Source organism: Sciurus vulgaris (assembly GCF_902686455.1).
Source record: "Sciurus vulgaris genome assembly, chromosome: 6".
Classification (NCBI taxonomy): Eukaryota; Metazoa; Chordata; class Mammalia; order Rodentia; family Sciuridae; genus Sciurus; species Sciurus vulgaris.
This window is the reverse complement of record NC_136466.1, coordinates 11,868,009-11,891,334: the sequence shown is the minus strand read 5'-3', so window position 1 is coordinate 11,891,334 and position 23,326 is coordinate 11,868,009. Positions and strand designations below refer to the sequence as shown.

The 23,326-nt window shown below is 51.3% G+C and overlaps 1 protein-coding gene across 1 annotated transcript in view; it reads right to left on the bottom strand.

The window, feature by feature from the left end:
* Window positions 1-23,326, bottom strand: part of SLIT3 (slit guidance ligand 3) — a 572,899-nt gene that overhangs the window by 97,052 nt on the left and 452,521 nt on the right. The window contains exons 9-12 of the mRNA XM_079145392.1: window positions 19,583-19,724; window positions 10,134-10,205; window positions 5,036-5,107; window positions 1,597-1,668 (exon numbers count right to left, since the gene is read on the bottom strand). Of these exons, the coding sequence (XP_079001518.1) occupies window positions 1,597-1,668; window positions 5,036-5,107; window positions 10,134-10,205; window positions 19,583-19,724 (358 nt within the window). The remainder of the gene's footprint in view (window positions 1-1,596; window positions 1,669-5,035; window positions 5,108-10,133; window positions 10,206-19,582; window positions 19,725-23,326) is intronic.

Genomic DNA, 23,326 nt, shown 5'->3' with positions numbered 1-23,326 from the left:
GAGGAGAAACCACATGGGCTGAGTGTCCACCTCCCTCCTGGTCTTTGCTCCTTTGCCTCTGGCCTATCCGGAGGTCCAGCTTGACTCCTGGCCTGCAAACCCAAACCGTAGCCCCTCTTAATTGCACATGGAAGGCAGAGAAGGCTCGAACCTCTTCCTCACTACCTGCGACTTGGAGGTGATTATAAAAAGGAAGATATATTTACACACACCTAACTATCCACACCCCTTGCAAACATGTCATGTGCTATTAGGAGGGCTGAGTGCCTTCTGAGCCAGGTGGCCGTGCAGAGTCTATTTTACTTTTCCATGTCTATTTTGCTGTGTGACTGAAAGTGAGCCATTTCCTCTCTGAGACTTGGTATTCTCCATTGCTCACAGGATACTCAAGATCAGTTCCTAACACCAGTAGGAATTATGACGGTCACAGAGCATACACGCGCGTATGCACACCCCATATGGTCCCATACCCATAGTACTACATGTAGAGGCAATGGCTACCTAATTACAAGCCAGAAGTAATCTCCCTTCTTAAAATATAAGCTGAATTCCTTTCCTTCCTTCTCCATATCAGAGTTCAATTATTTTCTTCAAACACTTAAGCTCAGATGACCAGCATGAAATAAATGCAAATAAATAATCCAAAGCTTAACGTTCAAGGCAACAAATCTTCCTTTAAATTAAATAAACACTTCCCCCTCCGCCACAGCTGACCCAGACAGTCACACCGGTGACTGACTATGCTCTTCTCTCATTATTTCAGCCCACACCCATCCTTCTCCAAGGCTACAAGTCTACAGCAGCTTTGCTTTGGTTTCCATATTAGAAATCGGCCTGTGAATGTCTTAGTTCTCTAGAGTCTCAGCATGCCTCTTCAAGATACCTCCTCTGCTAGGATCCAACTCTTTTACTTTCTAGCCCCAAACTTGTGGTTTGGGACTTGTGCCTGAGCCAGTCTTGTGCACATTGACCTTGGTATCCTTCTGTCAACTCCCTGACTTTCTATTCACAAAAGGGAGGCAATGGAGGTGAGGGACGGGCAGCTCAGGAGTCTTTTCCCTTATGGTGCACAAAGGCGAAAGCAGTCCTCAGAGTGTGTGTTATAGTTTGGATGTGAGGTGTCCCCCAAAGGATCACGTGTGAGACAACGTAAGAGGTTCAGAGGAGAAATGATTGGGTTTTGAGAGTCTTAACCCAATCAGTGAATTAATCCCTGATGGGATTAACTGAGTGGTAAACAGACAGGTAGGGTGTGGCTGGAGGGGGTGGGAATGAGGGCGTGACTTTGGGGTATATATTTGTATCCGGTGAGTGGAGTGAGTCTCTCCTTCCTGATCACTGAGATGTGAGTTCTTCCTTCCACCATATTTTCCTGCCATGATGTTCAGCCTCACCTCGAGCCCTGAGGAATGGAGCTGACCTGTGGACTAAGACCTCTGAAACTGTGAGCCCTCAAATAAACCTTTCCTCCTCTACAGTTGTGCTGGTCAGATTATTTAGTCACAGTAGTGAAAAAGCTGACTAAAACAGCGTGGCTCACCATTTTCAGGCAAGGGCCTACAAACAGATGCAAACAGTGACAGAGTTCCTACTCACAGTAGCTGTAAGGACACCAGTCCATCAAATAGTCCCTTGGCAATCTCAGTGATCTTGTTTCCGTACAGTACCCTGGAAGAGAGCAGATGACAGCTGTCACCATGATGTGAGGCCACCAGAACCTACTCTATGGCTCCATCATTGGCGGGGCCGATTCTGGTCACCCCCTTCCCTGGCCCATGGCATCTCTTCTCTGCTTCAGCTGGACAGAAGCAGGCAAGCCCAGCCCAGGGGCAGGCTGCCCTGGAGGCCAGGAGAGGTGGATCCATCCTACTTCACTCCTGGGCAGCAACAGGAGAAGCAGCCCATTGATGTGCCTCGCCGAGCTGCGGACAGGACCCCCACCCAGCAGTGGACAAGCAGTGAGGAGGTGGCCAGACCTGCCTCCAGGAGTGCTGTCAGGCTGAGCCCAGCCTACAGACTGCTCCCTTGGGATCTTCCACTGCATCCTAGGAATTCCTGAGCAGAGTCCTTTCCTCATCCTTCCAGACAGGGCTTTGGGAATTTGGGGGCATCTCCAGATAGCACATGGACTGCTGGGCCCAGGACTGGCCAGCAGGAAAAGCTGAGGAACTGGGTCGTCTCAGAGAGATGGCAGCTTCTCCTTCCATGCCTAACCCAGTCTGTGAGGTCCAGGAACCTGGGAGCTCAGAACCTTTTTGCTTCTCTCTCTGACAGGCCCACGGTGCCTTGAGACCTCGGGAAGGAACCTGCCCAACCCAGTGGGGGTCTGGGCCGGGACCACGCCGCTCCCCAGCACAGGAGGCTGGGAGATCCTCCCGGTTCCCTACCTCCCTCATCACAGCCTTTGCTGTCTCCTGGTCCAGACTGCTCTCTGTCACTCTCCAAGCAACTCAGCTGGGAATGTTTGGTTTGTTTGCTTTGAAAAAGGCCCCCTCTGGGGTCCCGAGAGCACAGAATGGAGGAAGCATTCGATTCCCACTCCGATCACAAATCCAGGCCGTGATACTCATTGAGAAGGCAAAATATTAGGGCTAGGAAATGGTAAATGGAAGCGATAAAGCAACCCCCCCATTTCCAGCCGCCACCGGGAGTGAAGAGTGAGCGTCCCCAGCAGCCCGCGGGTGTGTTTCATTAATGTTTCAACAAATTAATGACTAAATAGAAGTCAGCATGATGGCTCAGACTCACATTTGTATTCATATTAATGTCCCACCGCTCACTGTGCCAAATGTAGTAATGTCACTGTCTGCTCGTCTCGGCGGATGTCAGAACTTCTAATGGAGCAAAAGCTGGTGCGTGGCGCGTCTGGGGGCTTGCGAGTGGGGGTCCTCCTGCTGCCTCTCGTGCCTCAGGATGGAACACCTGGCCAGCCTGAGTGCCCACCTCAGGGGCACCTGTGTGCACACCTGTCTGACTTCCCAGGTCTGAGCTCAAACCTCTCTATCTGGGGCCTTCTAAATATTTCATTTTTTTTTTTTTTTTTTTTCACACAACCTGTTGCCCTTTTTTATTTCTTCACAGCACTTATCTTTATGCCATGCTATATTATTTAAATATCTATCTTTATTTTATTTATTTTTTTTACCTCCCTCAACTATTTCCCATGAACGTAAGATTCATGGGTGTAGTGGCATTACAGGGCTTGCTCATGGTGGGTCCCTAGGGCTGCGACTAGGATAGGAAGTGGCCTTATTAATGCCTGCTGAAGGAATGGGTGAGCAGGGTGGGGTGGAAGCCCTCTGGCCCTTTGCAGTGGCCGTTCCTGAGCTGGGCACGGACATTTTTATGTTCAACTATCAGCTCCACGAGGCCAGGGTCTTATCTTTCCAGGTCGGTGCCTTAGTCTCGGTGCCTGCACCACTGCTCAGTGCTCGGCGGGCACGTGCTGGATGGATGAGTGAATAAATTGGAGGTGAGAGCCACTTGGCTTCAACCACACCCAGGACAGACTGTCACACTGGCTTAGTGGTATGCCATTTCATGTCCGACAACCAGATTTCAAATTTTGTTTTTCCTGCAAGACAGGCAGCATCTCTGTTTTTAGATGGTTTCCAAGTGGAGGCTGAGGAAACCAGACAAGGGAACGGGAGGTGGAGGCAGAAGTGGGAGCCTGGTGGCAGGCCCCTCTCTCCCTTCTCCTCTGTGATCTTCAGCACAATAAGGAGGCTCTACTCCCAACACAGTCCTGCTTTGAAATCCCAGACAGATGTTCTGTTCTACAAATGAAGCTAATTTACTCTGCAGGCAGCAAGTCATACCCTAGATGACCCTGTCCTCAGCCCACACAAAGGATGGGGCCGGGGGGCCAATGTGAGCTGGTCACCTGCCCATTCATAAATCAGGCAAACAGCTGCCTGCAGAGCCAGAACATGGCTGGCTCACTTCTGAGGTCCTCCTGTGGCTCTGGGCTCAGGAGGCAGGGGAACAGGCACCAGATGATATAAACAGTCCCTGAGGGAAGCCACTGTCCTGTCATGTTAAACTCTCCCCCTTATGTCCAGGGTCTCCAAGCATGGACATCCAGGCTCCAGGCCCACTGGTCACTGTGGACTTTGGAGAAATTACAGTCATTTATTCCACAAGCTGATGATGATGATGAATACGTAAGACTCTGGCACAGTCTGAGGGGCCAGGAGACACCCACTAACCAGGCAGACCAAGAGCTGAGTTACTCAACTTCCTTAAGCAGCCACGGGGGAGAACGGGGTCCTACACTGCATGCTGCCGTGAGGACTGACCCACAGACTCCAGGAACAGCACCTGGTACACGGCGGCTGCTCAGGAAGAGCTGCCAGTTCCTGTAATACTGTCAGCATGGCCATCAGGGAGCGTGTTAGTGGGGAGGTGTCCCTGTCCCCATCTGCCTGTGAGGACACGTGCCTGGAAAGCCCAAGTGCTGTCTCTGTGCCACAGGGTGGGACACCCCTGAGGGAACCACCTGGCTGCGCCTATGGGTCTCGAGGCCCTGCTGGTGAGGCTCTGGCTCCAAAATCAGACAGAACAAGGGCCATGGGGTAATGTGGACACCATCTCAGGACAGTGGCCATTAGGCTGGTTCAGAGAAGAAGCCCCAAATTAGCAGGAGACAAGTCTGTTCTTCAGCAGGGCCGCAGGACGGGGAGCGGCCGGGAGGCCAGGGTCTCTTGGTAACAGACACCAACCCATCCTCTCCTGCTGTCCCCAGAGACAGCACTCTGCAGCGTGTCGGTGGGCGAGGGAGCGAGACAGGGGCGAAGATGCATTTGAATTAGAAGCCAATAACTGGGAAAGCGACCGGGCACTTAATTCAATAAAAATAATGCATTTGAGGTTGTAGAAAATATTCCCCAAGATCAATTTCTCTCAAAGAAATATTTGTTTCTTTTGCCAGGCTGCCACAAGTGTGTAGGGGAACAGAAAGCCTTGGAAATCACCTCCTGGAAAAGACCACCCTCCAGCCCCACCTGGCCCCTGCCCCTGCCTCAGCCCCACTTACAGCGATGTGAGTGACTTCAGGCCCTGGAAGGCGTCCTGAGCGATGTCTGATATCTGATTCTTGCTGATGTCTCTGAAAAACGTTTAATGGGAAAGTCTGAGAACAGGCTCGCAGGTGTGAGAACGGCCGCCCCAAGAGCAGACTGAGCAGCTCGGGCATTCAAAAGGTAAGGATTAATCGATCCATCAAGCGCTGCGTTCATTCACAGTGCGGGGAACGTTTGTCCCCCTGCCTCGGGGAGGGCACTGCCCTTGTACCACTGTCCCTTGTCAGAGAACGCCTCAGCATCACTGCAGCAACTCGTGACTGGGCACCGTGGGGCCTCACTTGTCGATGCAAACCACATTGAGTAGCTTTGGCTTAGGTCTTTTTATGAAGCAATTAATGACAAATGAAACAGGAACCAGCCTCGCCCAACCACAGACACCCCCTTCCTGCCTCACACCTGGGCATGTGCTCCCCTGATTTTCCCAGTGACTTTTCCTCCCTGACCGAGGGAGGCTTTGCGCAGGGACCTAAGCCTCTTCCACACGTCCTCCAGGCCCTGAGATGTAAGCACATCCTGGGATCTTCACCGGATGCCTTTGAGAAGGGGTTTGTCGCTGGTTGGCAGTTCTCCCCTGCTTGGGAGAAAGCTCGAGGAGGTGATCCAGTCCAGAGCTGGTGGGTGGCTGTGTTGGAAGCAGTCCTCCAAACACTGGGCTACTGAGGCTACGCTGGGTCTCTCAGGTACAGGGGGACCTCTCTGCCCTCCGGCCCCCACCTCCTTCTCACCGACCCCGAGCTGCCTGCTTTAAGTAGCCCAGGGACTTCTGAGCTCCCGGTCACTGGTCCTTGCTAATGGCCCTTCACTGAGGGGAATTCTCTCCCTCAGAGTCATTAGCTCAGGGCTGGCCTTTGGACTCCTGTCACTGGAAGGAGAGATGCTCCAATTTCCTGCGACAACAAACCTCTCTGGTTCTTTTTCTTTAACAAACTAAATCAATGGCACCTTGCTTTTGTGCAGGAGAGGGAGAGCTGGGGTCCTGGCGGGTCAACAAGGCGGAGACAAGTGGATATGCGGAAGAAAGTGCACCTGAGCAGATTCTAAGCGATTGCCCCCGGTGAGGCCAGCCTCCGGCCTCTGAGGCACAGGCTGGGGAGCTTCCTCCCCTGTTCCCCTCCTTGGTGGAACAGCCTTGGAAAGGCCTGCAGGACACCTCGGCCTAGACCTCTGCTCCCTGCCTCCCACTGCCAAAGCTGTAAGTTGGAAGGTGCTCCACAGGCCACGGTTCTGGCAGAGCCCAGTTTATCCCTTTAGCCGGGAGATTGTCTCTAACAAATCCGCAGATCGCGCCGGACGCCTCAGCTTACGCTGGGCTTTTCTTCAGCGCTCCGTTTTGCTATAAGGGTCTTAAGCAAATTCCCTGGATTATCCTAATCTTGCTCGCCCTCAGTGTGGCTGTCTAGCAAAGCATTTCAAGCAGGGTTTGCTCACACCAGACAAGGAATAGGACCTGTTCCGACTCTTTTCCTGACCACGGATGTCCCTTCAAGGCACTCAGACCTTCCACAGGCAAGAGGAAGTCCCGTGGCCCGTGGGGAGCCTCTGCTTTAGCTCTGTGATGGCAAATTGTTCTCAGCCCATAATTAGACTTTTGGCCCCAAGCCTTTGGCAGCATGGCTAAGATGCCCTGTGGAGATGCTGGAGAATGGGAATGGAAAATGGGAATGGGAAATGGATCAGTTTAGTTGGGAACCGACTGTAGTGGTCACTTTGTCATTTTCCCCTCAATTTTAAAAATTAAAAAAAAGTATGTATTTACATGTAGAACATGTTTTGAAAGATGTATTCACTGTGGCATGGCTAAATCGAGCTATCGCACTATGCATCACCTTACGCACCCCTTACTTGTGATAAAATCTCCCAGTGATTCTCCAGTACATGGTTATTAACTATCATCTCCCTGTTTTACAACAGAGCTCTTGAACTTCCTCCTCCTGTCTGACTCAAATTGTGCATCCTCTGAACAATATTTTCCCTGCACCCCCACCCCATCTCTACTAAAGCGTCTGGTACGCAACCAGCCTACACTCCGCTCCTGTGAGTTGGATTTAAGATTCCATGTGTCAGAGCACTGTGCCCTACACTGTCTTAACTCTTCATTCTGCAGGAAGGAAACAGCAGCCCCGAGAGGTCAAGGGCCTGGAGCCACAAGTGACTTGACGGTCATTAGGATATGGAGGGGGCCCCTCCTGATATCTCCTTATGATCGATGCAGAATGCATGGTTGCGGACAGGAAGGCAGACTGAGGAAGGCTCCAGCCGCCTGCTGACTGCCAGCCTTGGCCTCTCCCAGTCCACAGTGAGGTGCCTTAGAACTGATTGTGCACTGTGGTCACTCTTGCCCAGTGGTTCTCAGATCCCACTAGGGTGTTAGTCAAAATGGCACCGACAGAGAGTCTGATTGTGGCAGGCTGAGGCTGGGGAATGGGAGTTTGCTTATCCAACAAATCTCTGCAGACTGCTGTGAAGTGGTCCCCCGGTCATATTTTAGGGCACCGTGTTTTAGAATTTGGTCAGTCTCAGACCTGCCTTAATCCCCGGGGCTTATAAACTGGATGGCCAAGAGGGACCAGACTGTTTGGAACAGAGAAGGTACATTCAAGGTGCATGAAAGGTGGAAGCCAGGAACTGACCGTGGAACACTAGAAGTTCTGAAGCCACGGATGACCCCAGAGCATGTAGTAGAGGAGAACTCGCAACACAGCAGTCAGGCTACACAGCACAGGCTGGGTCCCAGGTGGTGGGGCTCATGGGCCACGGGCTCTAGAAACCTCCATTGCCTTCTTCTGCCTACAGATGGCTTCTCTACCTTGATACTATTTTTCCTGGAAGTGTTCTTTATACCCAGGTGACCATCGCAAATAGGTAGGAACACAGGCATTTGTGGTTAATTCTATTGTTAACAGATAAGAGGCTGGACTCAGTTCATTGACAGTTGAGGAGGAAACTTCTCTCTGGTAAATGTTGGGGGTACATTGGTCATGGACACGTAGGGGAATGCACACTTAGGGACTTGAAGTTCATTGTCACCTGGGACCACCGGCTTCTCCTAAGCCATTGAACTTCAGTCTGGATTTCTGAAGTTCTATTAGTCAAAAATGTTTAGTGGGCTCTTCCCTACTGCCATTCCCTTGGGAAGGCAGGGAGGGCATCATAATAAATATCAGCAGTTACCAGAAGTGATCAAAAATTAAAATCACTTCCAGTCATGACTGAGAAGGTCTCATGAATTTTGAATGCGCTGATCATGGCAACTCCAATAGGACAGAGAAAGGACGGTAAAACACAGCCAAGCTCTAAATTACCTGGACTTCACAAAAAATTAGAGCAGTGACTTAAATCATGCAAGAGATATAGGTTGGGGCAGTGATGAACTTGTCATTTTTCACTGAAATTACTATCTGGCTGCATAATCAAGCTTGGCTTTAAAAATGGATTGGGGAGTGCAGGGAGAGGGTGCCGGGGTGCAGGGATACCAGGAGATTAATGGCTACGGGTTTTAAATATTAAGGCTGATATTTATTCAGCTCTTCCAGCAGGAATGCTACCCTGAGGGAGAAGCCACCCTCAGATGCGGCTCATTCTGCCGGTTCCACTCTTGGAGCTGAACCAGGAGAAAATCTTGTTTGCTTTGGATTTCCAGGGAGATGGGAAGTTGGCTTCCTGAGATCTGGGGGGTAAAGCTACTAATGCCACTATTCCACGGGGATGTTTATTTTTAACGTAAAAGGAATCAGCAGAGATCCTTCATGTATATGCTCCCACTCCAGGGAACCAGCGAATTAGTCTGGCGTGGAAGGAAGATCAGGGTGGAGTCTGTGTGCAGGCCTACCTGCCCCCTCCGGTCCTGTGTGTGTGGGGGGCGGGGCAGAGAGCGCAGGAGGTGGAATGGAAGCCCCACTGTGACTGGGCCGGAGGAAATGATTTCTCAGCCTGCAAAACGGAACGGGCCTCCCTCCAGGATCTTAATATCTATGATGGCAATGGTTGGCCATTTCTGAATCCCACCACCTCCCTTCAGAGTGTCCAGTGCTGAGCAACTCACAGAGCAGTGTCCAGGTTGGTGCCGTGAGGGGGAAGGATGACAACATTGTCACTTTGGTGTGGACGAGGATGGTGACACAGTGGTGCTGCCAGGCTGCTGTGGTGAGGAAGGCACAGTCGTGCTGGGGTCTCTGGGGCTGGTGCAATGCAGCCGGGAGGTGAGCTTGGCCAGTGTTGTGGGTGCTGGGTTTGACTTTGGTCGAGTCATTGGCCGTGCATTGGCCACAGCACTGAGGCTTCTGATTTCACTCAGACAGTCCTGTCTGTGGCCTGCCGGGCTCACGTGATGGAGCCCTTACCTGCTGTTCCACCAGTCCTCGACTCAGCTGGTGTGCCTTTCCCTGGCCTGCACTGCCGTAGGAGGGTCCCCCTGAAGGTCACCGCTCACCTCCACAGAGGCCTCCGCCATTAACCTTGCTCTCCTATTTCTCTTCGTTCCTTTCTAGAACCTCTCGGTTTCTGATGTTTGCTTATTTTTCTGTGCTCTCCACTTAAGCGGAGGCTCCCCTGTGGACAGACTTAGCGCTGCTCGCGGCTCTCTGGCAGCCGGGAGTGCAGGAGACCTTCTCCCAGTGCTCGTTATGTGAATGCATGCGTGTGGGGATGTTGGTGACAGTGGGGCAGTCAGCTGCAGGCCATTCTCATGTCTCATTAGAGCTGGGGATATAGCTCAGTGGTTGAATGCTCGCTAAGCAAGCTTGAGGCCCTGGGTTCCACGTCACCAAACCACGGACATTAAAGATGGCAGTATGGATTTTAGGGAACCCTTCTCCCACACAGGTAATATTCTACTTTGCTCTGCTGGGAGAGGCTCTGAGCGGTACTTGTCCAAGCTCCTGTGCCTTCCAATCTGCATGTGACACTTTCCAGTCTCACCTTCCTCTCTTAGGAGAGCAGCCAGGTCGGAAGCTGACTGCCCAGCAGGGAGTGACTGGTTCCGGCAGGTTGCCTTCTACACATTGCAAATTACCCCACGACTGGGCCCGATGCTCCCCAGGGGACACTCACATTCGCTTCAGCTTCTTGTACTGGGTGAAGGCTCCTGCAGGGATGGATCTGATGGAATTCTGTTCTAGACGTCTGGAAAAGAGAGCACAGGAGTCCATTAACCATCCTCCTGCCAGCAAGGGGTCCCTGAGGGTCACTGTGTTCTCCAGCCTCGAGGACCGGGTGGTGTCTCTCACCACAGGCTGGTTGTGGGAGACAGGCAAACACTGTGGTGGGCAGAGAGCTGTGTCAGGCAGATGGAGCAACATTCAGGGCCTAGGGGTCTTCTGGGAAGCTGGAGAGGATGACTGTCCTTGGGGAGTTTGACTAGTAGGAGGAAGCTGCTATGGGGGCAGCTGTCTTCAGAGAGAGCTAGAGGAAGTAACCAGCAGAGTGCTGAGAAGTCACAGGGAGAGAGGGGGAAGATGAAAAGGAGACGGAGCGTGAGGCAGCGTGGCTTTCTGACGTCCTGGGGGTACCAGACCGGCCCTCGCCTCTGGGCTGCTGCTGGAATCTGTGTGGACTTCCTGACGTGCTTCTGCTCCTTTTACTCTGGGAAGAATGAGATGGTGCAGGCCCATGGCCCAGAACTTCCCAGGAAGAGAAGGGCCATGGGAGCAAGTGAGTCTTCCCATTCTTTATTCTTTCATTTCTCAACTGAATTTCCATCACCAAGAACAGGTGTGGTGGGAAGAGTCCTGAGCGGGAGGCGGGCGCTGTATTACGGATGATGAATGACAGCTGGCCCAGGCTGAGGAGTCAGCATCTCACCCCCATCCATCTCCCTTCTCCCCAAGGTTCAGATCTTTTCATCACCTCCTAATTTAGCATGGATGCTCCCCAACCCTCATCTGGGACGACACAGAAAAGGTGTGTGCGAGGGGACGTGTCGGGAGCGACAGGGGAGACGGGAGGAACTGCTCCCTCGGAGGCCTACCTCCACGCGGATTGCGCATTTCTGGCTGGGCGAACCTATTCATCTTGAAGAGTAACCCGCTGCAGAGTGGGGAGACAGTCGTATTAATTTGTGCCTCTGCGATCTCATCTTCATTGGGGAACAGAGTATTGTTACGGAACCGCTAATGGAACAGTTTGCCAGCAATTTTCCCCATTTCAAACAACATCTCAGTTGCTAATGTGAATGTTGTCAGGCCTCCCATAACACAGACAAATCGCTCTCCAGGCAAAGGGAAGGGGCCGATGGGGGCAGAAAGCGAAGGGAGGCGAGGGGAGAGAGCACGGGCTTCAGGACAGATGGTTCTTGGCTGCCAGATGAATAGAGTCTACAATGAGACCACCACGCTTCTGTCAGCGTGCCTTTGTGCCCTGCTGGAGGGGGGGGGTGGGTGCCATGCCTGCTGGGAATGTAGTCACAGGCCGGCTGGACAGCGGCCTGGGATGGCTGACGGACTTGTGGCGGCCAAGGCTGGCCACGTGGCCTCAGGGAGTGTGGCCTACGGCTACTGCCTTGACAGAAGTGCCAAGAAACATGCCCGTTTCCAGCTGAGCAAAGGGTTCAGCAAGGGTTTCTCAGTCAAAGCAGCAGCTCCAGGGGTCCCTGGGGATGCCAGTCAGGCAGCACCTTCCCTCAAGGAGACCTGGAATTTATCTGCCACTTTGGCAAGGGGTTTCAGCTGGATGGTGCCTCTGGTGAGAAGCACCTGGGTAACAGTGATAACCCCTCTGCTTTTGCAGGTGGATCCACAACTCCCTGTGGGTGGGTGTGACGGCTGCTGGTTCTCCCTGTGGGTCACCCACTTATTTCCATTACAGTGACCAGAAGCACTAAGGGGAGGGAGGAAGGAGAGAAGGAGCAGGATGTGACACTGGCCCCGAGGTTCTTAGTAATCTGTGGATGCAGACTAGCCCATAATGGTCCACCTCAGAACCAAATTTTATTGTTACGTGGCAAATAATAAGAGGTGCCATTTATGGAATCTAGTTGATTCAGGTCTGTTCTTTCTTTTAATCTGTACAAGTATGAGACCAACAGTATTGGCTGCATTTTGGGGATGAGGAAAAGAAAACTTAGAGTCAAATCATTCATCCAAAGTGACAGAGCTAGAATCAATGTCTTTCTTTGGGCATCCATTGGTGCCTCTTCATATTTGTGCACTGGGAAAGCCGAGACTAAGGGCTTCCTCAGTCACAGACAGGGGTGGGGAATTAAGGCCCCAGTGCTCACGCTGTGGAAGTAGGCACCCAGCGAAAAGCCTGGAGGAGCTCGGGGAAAGGGCTATGCCGCCAAACGCAGGGTGGGCCCTCTCTGCACCGGGGTCCCTATCTGCAGATCAACCACTGTCCAAAGAGATTCAGACAAAAACTGCCTTTGTGCATGTTCATGTGTGAACATGGTCAGACTTTTTCCTTGTCATTACTTCCTGAACAACGAAGCTTACAACTGCTTACATAGAATTTACACTGCATTAGATATGTAAGTCCACCCAGAGATGATTGGAAGTATATGGGAAGATGTAAATAGGTCAGATGCAAATACTATGCCGCTTTGTCAAAGGCACTTTGGCATCTGAGGTTTTGGATGTTTGATGGGGTCCTGGAAGCAATCCCCCAAGGTCATGGAGGGATACCTACATACATAAAATAAGCACAGACAGTACAAAAGTGTGGTTTTGGACAAAAAAAAAAAAAGAACGCCAAGACTGTCCTTTTCACCCCAGCAAAGACACGGCCCTGTGTCCTTTACACCCCAGACTTCCTAGGGGTGACTTTGTTCTGGTCTCCCAGCTTCTCAGGCTGCTTTGGTACTGAACTGACTGAATCTCTGATCCCTTACGGATTGCCAAAGCCATGACACCATGTGGATCAACTTTGCCCCAGGTGGCGTGGGGGCTGGTCTGGGTGGTTAGTTGTAACAGTCTGGGCACCTTACACATACAGACAAGAGGAGGGACACAGCAATCTGAAGAGTCAGTGCGCACAAGCTGCTGAGATGCAGGGATGTGACAGTTCACTGGGCCGAGTTTCTCATGGCATGTCTGACTTATATTTACACCCCGAGAGGCAGACGTTTTCAGTTATTATGACCTCCATGTTATGCATGAGAAAACTGAGGCTCAGAGAGGTAAAGTCACTTGTCCAACTTCACAAAGCCAGGAAGAGCTAGAGTTGGCACTCCAACCCAAGTTCTTCCCTTTCCAAAGTCCCTCTTTTTTCTGATCCATCACTGTTTCTGTCCTTGCCAACTTATCTGTGGGGAAAGGGCCCCTCTGCCAAGAGAGCAAGGCAGGAGTGAGTTCCAACCCTTTACTGTGGAGAGACCCTGGCAGGGTTCACCCATGCCCAGTCCTGCAGCCCAGAACAAGGAGACAGCGATCTAGACTCCCGGTGAAAAAACTTCAAAAAGAACTCAGCATTAGCAAAAACTGTCACATTTCGGGATGTGTCTGAAGCCAACAGCTGTTTGAGGACTCTCTTAACTGGCACACGTATCTGTCTTTGTTTGGTGAACATTCTTCAGGCTGCAAACTGATTTAATAGAACTAGCATAAAAACAAACACACACACCAAACATCTGAGCCTTTCCTGCACCAGCAAAAAGCAACGGGGACATCTGACGGGGACCTCAGCCATTTGCACTCTGTAATGATCTGTCATTTGCGGACATGCCACCCAACACCATGTATTTCTCACAATCCATAAATCAACACGGTGCCAGAGAGACTGGCAGGGGCACGGCTAGTATGGGGCACATCTGCAAATCACCTGATAAAGAGGAGCTGTGTTGTAAGGTCGTGGTGCTGGCAGGGACCACGATGTGATGCACATCTACCATTACTGAGAGACTTTTTTGTGTCACATACTGGCTCGTGTCATTCCTTTCAACAGTAGTATAAAGCAAGTAGTAGTGGCTGTATGCCCATTTTATGGATGACCAGATCAATGTGCCCAAGGTCAGCTAGTGCAGGGCACAGCCTGGACTTGAACTCAGGCTGACTCGAGTGCCTGACTCGCAACCCCTAGGATGTACTGCTCCTCCCCAGAGGCACCTTCATGGTTTCTTAAATCTTTCCCATCCCTCCTAGTTTTCTCTCAACTTGGGATCTCACAGTAGATCCTGCTGAAAGAAGGAAATCTGTTATCCTCCCACCAAGTCCTCTCGGGGCCACACGGTTGGAGACCAGATGAACAGCTCAGAGCCCACAGGCTTGGTTCCCGCTGCTTCACTATGCCTGGAACAGAGCTAAGGGAGAAGGTCCCTTTCCAGGTTGTTCTCTGTGCCCAATTTCCGCAGCCTTTCCTGGCCTCTCCTGTTCTCTGCTACTGCTTCTTGTATTGAGCCCTAGACTCTCCCACTGAGCTTCTGTTTTTGGTCTGCAGCAAAGATGAGGGTTGAGGGCAGATCTGGCACAAGCCATCCCCAACTGCTGTCTGCAGGACACCTGGCATCACCTACAGGAAACAGGTGCAGAAAGAACCAGACTTGCCCTCCTTATTATGTCATGTGCCCAGATGTCTGCAGAGGAACTTTCTGTAGTGTCTGTGTGTTGAGGGGCTGGGGATGGAACCCAGGGCCCCACACAGGCTCGGCAAGCTCTCTAATCCTGGAAAATAAATCTAATCTTAGTAAAAAACGAAAGTACAAGAACTTGAGACTAAATCATTCTAGTCTCACGCGTAGTTTTTGCTTTTTTCGATTTCCATTTTTTCAGTAGCTTCCAAACATTATGCTAACTTTCCGCATATTATGCTATTTAAACCCTGTGAAAAATCTCTCGATAGGCATGATGACCCCTGTTTTGCAAAGGGAGAAGAAACTAAGTGAAGCAGAAGATATTAAGAAATGTGTCTGAAATCAGACGCAGCACCAGGATTGAATGCAGGACTTTGGGCCCCCGGGGCTCTGCTGGGAACCATTCCGCCACCCTGATTGGCTCCTCCTTTCAGCATCTGCACCCAGATCCCCAGATTCCTGCCTTCCCTGGACGTCCACTCAGAAACCTGGCACTCTCTGACACTTGGGTCATGGAGGTCTGTGGCTTGCAGAGCGTCCAACTCTGGTTCTGTTGGACATATGTAGCTGTCCTCAGCCCCTCTGGTGACCAGTGTAATGGGGGGATTGTGCTATTGCTAAGTTGCTGTCTCCTCATCTGCAGATTAACAGTGGAGACCTGGCCTTAGCTGCTCCTAGCTGCTTCAGCTTGCAACTTGACACTGAAACCTACCTATAGCCTTTCTCCATCAAATAAATTTACCTTCCATAGCAGAAGATATGACCCTGGAGGACACCACGTGGGGATTCAGAGCAGACATGGAAGAAGATGCAGTAGAGATTAGGATGAGGCTGTAAGTACAGACGGGCCCTCCTGAGCTTTCGAAAGCCCCAGAGGGCGTCCAAAGACCGCAGAACGCAGGCACGTGCGATCTCTGGCTCTTCCCCGAATTGCTCCTGGCTGGAGGCTGGAGCCAGGGCAGAGAAGCATCAGGGAGCAGCGTGAACGATGCCCTTGAGGAGACGTGAGCTTTCGAGGAAAATCTGCAGCGAAGCGTCTCGCTGTGGCTTCTCTGGAAGAAAGCTATTTTTAGAGGAATTGGCTCTGGTACGCGAGGACACCAGCACATGCTCCTCTGAGCTGCTTTGGCTTCAGAAAAAATCGAAGAGAGTCTGCCAGGTTGCTTTGCATGAGAGACGCCCCTTCCAAAGTTGTGCAGGGCAGGCCCTCTCCAAGGCAAAGGGACTTGAAAAGGATCTTGAGTAGTTAAGGATTGAGAAGCGGAGAGGAGAGCCTGCCAGGTGCCTAGCCTCCTGAAGGGAGAACACATCTGGAGTCTATAGATGGACAAGGGCAAGAGGTGGAGTTCTTGACAGTAAACAGAAAGGTCAAGTTCGGCTGTGTTTCGGTCAGGGATCACAAACCAGATGCTTCCTATTCCTCCTGGGCTGCATCCTGCTGTCTCCACTCCCTTCTCTCTCATCTCTCCAACCAGCCGCTGGTCCCTTGCTGCTAAGAGGATGCATACCAGCTTCTTCAGAGACTTCTGGGCTGACAGAGTCCCCAGGCCAGGCTCTGTGGCTGTTAGGAGCAGGCGGGTCCCTTCCCTCCCTCGGGTTCTCTCTGGGGTGTCACCACTGCCTGTGCCCCCCCAGCCATAGAGACACTCCTCGTCTGCTTGAACTTCTCAGCCTCGCCTCATCACAGAGGAGACGGAGGCAGGCGCAGCAAAGGGACCCACGCACCATCTGCCTGGTGGACCGTGGGTGCTGAGCAGGGCAGCCTCACACAGGGTCTGCCTTCCCAGGTCACACACATGCAGCTGGCCTCTGTCTGGAGCCTGGCCTCTCAACCACACCTTTAAAGGTCTGGCCTGTGTTTATGGGGGATGCTCTCTGGTAGGCAGCCCCAGCTCCTCCCGTGTGGCTTCTAACCTGGCGCCACCTCATAAAGGAGGTCACTTGGGTAGCTGTGGTTGTAGCGTGACAGCAGTCATAGCTGCTGGAGTGGCGCTCCAGGCAGGACACAGTGCTGCTAGGCCTCTGCCAGCACGTGTTCACGTGACTCTCAGACGAACCATTAAGAGGTACCGTTAGCCTTTGGGTTTTTCAGGTGAGGAAACCCAGGCTTGGAAGTGACTTGGCCCTGGCTACAGGACAGGGCCAGAGCTGGACGGCAGGTCGGCCGAGTCCGTGTCCACACTCTTCACTGGTTGTTGCTTTATCCTCAGAAACACTCTAGCTACGTTGCTGAGGACCAGACTTCCGCATTTTATGGCTTGGTGCTTAGGGGGTCTTTTTTTATTTGGCCAATTAAGGCAATCCCTTTATCTCTCTGTTATTTAATACATATTTATGTTATATATATATTTATAATTATATCATGATTACATGCACGCATACTCTGTTTTCAAGAGTAATCATTTTGTAAGAAGAAGTAATTTTTAAGAGCAACGAGAGTGGAATGGAAGTCCAGGAACATAAACAAGGACGCCTTCAAACGGAGTACTTGTCATCAGTGGAAAACATCACATTGTTACTTTCTCACTTCACCTCAGGTTGGGAAAAGCAGTAATAATCAAGCAGCCTTTTGGCAATTACTACTCGAGCTTGTCAATGTCTCTTAAAATTCAACACCCAGATGTGGGCCCGACGCGCCAGGTGTGGCCTGACCTGCACTCGTAGGGTGCAAATCTGCCATTTCTCTCTCCTGGAGACCTGAGCTGTGTACCATGAGGTCCACATGGGCAGAGACAAGAAGCAGGACAGGGTGGGCATGTCCAGGGCTGGAGTGGGTGTCATGGCCACGGCCTGATGACCTAGGCTGGCCTCTTTCAACAGACTGTGGTTTTGGAACTGGCCGAGGGAAGGTCCGTGGCAGCCAAAGACAAAGAGGAAACCTGGTGACAGCAGGCGAAAGGAGCAGGGTGGGAAGAGAAGGGGACCTGCCCGCCGGGATCGTTCGTGGGCTGGGGCTGGAGGAGTTTTGTCCTGGACAGCCGGAAGCCAGGGTCCCTGCTGGTTGATGGAGAGGGAAAGGGGAGGGTCCTCCAACGGAGGCCCTGGGCCAACAGGCAGAGGGGTGGGTGGCAGTGGAAAGATGGTGGTCAACAGGGAGAGAAGGGAAAGTGGATCGCTGGATGGAGAAAATGGTGGAGGGAAGTTGGTGCAGGAAGAGAAGACAGCAGGAACTGGAAAAGGAGAAATGACGGAAGCAGAAGGCAAGGGATGGGCAGGAGAGCAGCAGAGAGCTGGAGTCTCCCAGGGAGAGGGGCTCCCGAGCCAGAGCGACACTGAGGACCGAGGGGGGCCCGTGAGCAGCGAGGGAGCTTTGGGGAAGGGAGCCTAGGGGCTGAGAGAAGACCGTGAAGGACTCAACCACTACGCATGGCAGCCAGAAGGACTCTCACCCGGGGGAAAGGTGGAGCCATAACTGTGCCCTTGGAGATACGGAAGATGGCTTTGAAGGGAGCCAGAAAGAGCTGGTGAAGAAGAGGAAGGAAGAAGGAGGACTCCACGGCTGTAGGCCCTGTGTCTCTTCCCCTCTCATTCATGATAAAACCAAAGCCCTTAAAATGCTGCAGGATCTAGCCTCTCATCACCTCTCTGAACCCAACACCTGCCAACATGGCTTTCTGTTACTCTGCCTCAGTCACACTGACCTCTGACCTGCCTCAGGGCCTTTGCACATGCTATTCTCTCTACCTAATTACACTCTTCCTCCAGAAACCTACTTGTTTTATCTTTCACTTATTTGAAGTCCTTTCCTTGCTTCATTTTCTCCATAGGACCTGCCTCCTTCTAACAGTGTGTCATTTACTTTACATTGTTTCTTGTATATTGCCCCCCACCCCAATGCAAGCATCATTAGGGCAGAGATTTTGTCTACTTTGTTCATTGCTGTCTCTTAAGCACAGAACAATGACCGTAACTCAGTGGGCTCACAGCAGACATTTGCTGAATGAATATGCGAGTGAAGGGAAGAGTCAAGGAGCCATTGCCTTTGGGCTGGAACAGAAGGGCATGCCTGGGCAGGGGAGAAAAGGAGGAGGAGGGGAGAGGAAGAGGAGGAGGTGGTGAAGGGGCAGCCAGGCGAGGGAAATGCATCGCTTATTTGGAAGGATTTTATCTAATGAGTTTTCAGCAGAAGGGTTCCAGGTAATGATGTTTTCAATGAAGCCATCCAAGGTGAAGACAGAAAATGAAAACAACTGCCGTCATTTAAAGAGGGATCTTGAGGTCACTGTTGACCGACACTCCACTCATTCCAGAATGAGATGCAGGCTGTTCCCTAACCTGAAGGGTGAACCAATCTGTGCTGTGTGGACAAATTCTCTGAAATTTTTGACGTCTGTACACCCACACATGTGCAAAGTCTTGTCTTTTTACAGGAAGATCTAATCCAGGGGACAAAAACCTGATTGGAAGTGATTCAGAGCCAGTCCCCTTTTAGATAGCATGCTGGCAGTCAGCTTGTGGGGTACCTTCCTCCATTGCACACCATGCTATAAAGCAGCGGCCGGAGCATTAAGTGCATCGCCTGCAGAATTTCAATTCATTTTCACGATGCCCCTTTGGGGTTTAATACTGTAATTATCACATTATTATAGGTGAGAAAACTAAAGATGGAAGGGCAATTGTTTCACCTCAAGTCACACAGATAGTAAATGGGAAAGCGGGGACATAAATACAGAGTGATTCTGGGCAGAGATGGATGACTTAATGCGAAGGACCAGACAGCATGTGTTGCAGGCTTTGTGGGCCACGTGGTCCTCCGTCACGACACAGCTGCGTGAGCAGCCACATAAACACATGGGCATGCATGTGTTCCAATAAAGCTTTATTTGCAGTAATAGGTGGTAGAGAGGGTTGGCCCGGGGGTTCTGAAGTCTATGTCCTTAACCACTGAGCTAGTGTGCCAGGAAGGCCTGGAGGGCACAGAAGATTGCGGAGGGTTTTAACAGTCAGCCCTAACCTGGAGAGGGGCCGACTGGGCCAGAGGGAAGCAACGGGCACTTACATCTCCACAATGCCCTCGGGCAGGTTGGCGGGGATCTCCGTCAGGCCTTTCCCCCGGCAGTCCACGATGTTGTTGCTGCAGGTGCAGGAGGGAGGGCAGGAGAGGGAGTTGGCAGTGCAGGAGGGCGCCTCCGAGTGGGAACCTGTTGGCCAGGAACACAGGTCAACTCCTGTCCGTGGGTGTCTGAGTCCCTTCACCAGCTTCCCAAGGATGTGGCCTTACCTCAAAGCTATCTGACAAATCAGCGCCAAGTAACAGGGGAGACCCAGCAGAGAGTCCAACCTTGACCTCACTGTTTCTGGGTTGTTCTGCCTGCTTACCCCACCATCCTGGTCTCTCATGGAAGGAGAAGCCAAGCCCTAGAATCAGTCACTCCTGAAGATACACACTGATCCCAGGGCAGCTGCTGGGACCACTTTGGCAGGGTGCCCAACATCTGCATGGCACCCTGGGGTTTTATCTCTATCAGATGATTGAATGCTGAGTGTAGACAAAACTTTAGTCCTTTCTCTAGTGGCTGGAAGTCACTGGAGGTATCAAACCCAAGTGGGAGGAGGAGGTGGAAGTATGAAAGATGGTGGACTGAGACAGACCTCATTACTCCATGTACATGTATGATCACACGAATGGTGTGAATCTATATCATGCACAACCATAGAGACGAAAGATGTACCCCATTTGTGTACAGTGAATCAAAATGCAGTCTGTAAAAAAAAAATTTAAAAAGAGCATATTGCTCCAAAGATAGGATTTCAGCATGGGTGCCCTGGCTTGCTGCTGCCCAGCTGGGAGGGCTGAGTCTTCTTGAGTCCCTGGTCCCCATGTCTGGTCAGTAGCTGCTGCTATAACTGCAGTCCCTCAGGTCTCCAGCCACCAGCTCTCCCCTAGTTCTCACTCCCAAATGAACATCCACTTAAATATGAAAAAAAAACAAAAACAAAAACAGAAACAAAAACACAACAAGTGGGAGGGAAAAGGGGGCAGAATTTCCCCATTTGGGGTAATGATGTTGTTAAAATATCAATACATTCATCAGCAGTGACAGCCAAGTATGACTCTTAGGTCCAAGGAAAATGCAAATAAAACTCACCTTTCTAGAAAAGAGGTCAATAAGTTGCTACATATTTTGAATATTAGCCCTTCATTTTGTATGAGGTGAGAACCATAGTGAATTTAAAATCAAGTGGTAAGAATCCCCAGAAAATGGCACCCCAGGAACTTATTTAGAAAGCCAAATGGACATGCAAACCCATTACTGACTCAGGATTCCGAGTCACTGAGATTATTAATGACATTCTCTGGTGTTCATATCAAATCCCAAATACAAGGAAAAATATGAATATTTCAAAGATGTTATAAACATTCCTGTCCTTTGGTTGCAACCTCACAGTGAGGTCAGAATCTCAGACATATGTTGCATTTCTCAAATGCAGATGTTATGGTCCAAAAGGAAAACCCCATGCAGGGGCGCTCCCAGGACCTCATCCCAGCCAGCAGTGGTCATCTCAGTGTCTTCCCAGATCTCTCTCCGAGCAAAGAGCCCCGGCTGTACCAAGCTCAGAACAACTGCACATGTCTCCTTACCTCTGGCTGGGGGTCCTGGATGCAGATTGAACACGAAAGACAGAAAATGACTTTTGTTTTGTCCCCCATTCAGAGGAGAAGTGAAAGCCAAAGGGAGACGTTCAGGATGGTGGACTCAGACCAACAACGGGTCCCAGGCAAGTCCTCATCTGGAAGCTGAGGCTCCGAGGGGAGGGTCCCCCTCTCCACAACCCCAAAGGCTGATCTTTCTGTCAGAGCTCAAGTTGATGCTTTGAGCTTAATTTGAAATGTTTCTGTCCTCAGAAAGTGCCAACCAAAGGACCAGAGATTCTTACTGTCCTTCACCTCAGAAGTACACACGAAGTAAATATTTAAAAACATTCTCTCATCTGGGATGTTTGAGAGAATATTCCTGATTCCTGTCCAGTATACAAGGACTTCAAAGTCACTAGTGCCACATGAGGGATCCAATGAAGACCACGGAAAGTGCCCGAGGACTGATGGCTTACACTAACACCCACACCAGAACATTCTCCCAGAGACAGGGGTACGCTGGCTTTGTTCCAACCTGGGAGCTTTGACATATCGGAGAACGTGGCAACAGAGAGAGCCGCTGTAATGCCTCAAACCAGAAACAAGAATGTCCTGGCTGAGCGTGGGGACTCTGGAGTCCCACAACTTCAGCTTCAGTCTTAGTTCTATCCTGTGATTCTTACTACCCGGTGCCTCAGTTTCCCCCATCTTTAAAATGGGGAAATCACAATACTTATTTCATAGCTGGCTTAGTTGGGAAGGTGAAGGAAGTTGACATAGTCTTTAGGAGAATGACTGGCATAGAGTGAGACTTGGTAAGTAACAGCTACTATCATCATTGTTACTGAGATTGCTCTGCCACTGACTGAGGACCTCTTTGAGTGTTTTTGTTGCCAACTCAGTGAGTCAGGCATTTGGGTGGCAGTTTTGACTCTCCTTCCTGGGTCTTAGATGGACTGCTCCTGTTCTCTGGAAGGATGGTACAGCGGGCAGCTCTCCCCTCTGCGCCTCCCTGCAGGCACCCAGAGGAGCCACAGGGTGAAGGACTCCGGTCCTTTCAGTCATGTGGGAGGGAGGCTGGGAGCGGGTGGCTTCAGATGGCAGGGTTTCTGAAGTACAGATGGTATCCCCAAAGACAGTGGCCATGCCTGCCCTTCCACATCAAGGGTCGGGGGATGTGCCTGGCCACACCAGGGAGAACGGCCACACCCGGGACCCTTCCTGATGGGAAGTGTCGGGGACTGGACTCTGAGCCCCTGCACTTCCATCCATCCAGGCAGGGGACTGGGTGGTAGTCCTTCTTTGAATCTGTTGAAATATAGCATGGATGGTGTGTGTTGCGAAGGGGAAGAACTGTACTCAGGGCTCCTTTTGGTGACAGGAAGTTCTAGCTTGGAGTGATTTTCAAAGGTTCCCCCACCCCGATTTCTACTCAGAAATCAATCCTGTTCTAAACCAGACCCAGGTGGCATCCTGAGTCCCCAGGGAGTTAGGGGTCTTTGAGATAGTGGCTCTGATTCTGTCGCAGTGCTCACTACATTTCAAGGGATGTTGTCACAGCCAAAAAGCCTCTGAAAAAGATTCCTTCACCAGGTCACTAACAACACCTTTAATTACACAGTGAGAAACAACGGTAATTACAGCCTCGTCAGCACCCCGGGCTGGCAGCAGCCCAGGCGACAGGCATTCCCGCAGGTGAGGACGGGACCTTCTTATTTAAACTACATGCTCCAGGTTTCAAATGAGGGTGAAAGACAGGGTCACTTTCTCTGGAAGCATTTCCCCATGTCCCTGTAGGTCTCTGAGTAGTGAGTGATGGCCCACGTCCCTCCCCCAGCTTCTGGAAAGACTGAGACGGGAATGCAAATTCTATAAGGAGAGCGACTGTTTCTGTCTTGATCACTGTTGTACTTTTGGTGCCTAAGACAGGGCTGGACCTGGAACACGTGTTCAGTTTTCACACGTGGAGGAGTGGGAGGGTGAACACGCGAAGCTGGGCAAAACTACTGTCCTGCAGAAGGTCATCAGGTAGGGGGGTAAACGCTCCTAGAGGGGGTCCGAGGGGAGACTCCTGCGAGACAGGACCAGCCACCAAGGAGGGAGATGGAAAACCGCGCCTGAAGTTCCCTCCTCCCACCACGGTTCCCAGTGCTGGCAAAGCCCCCT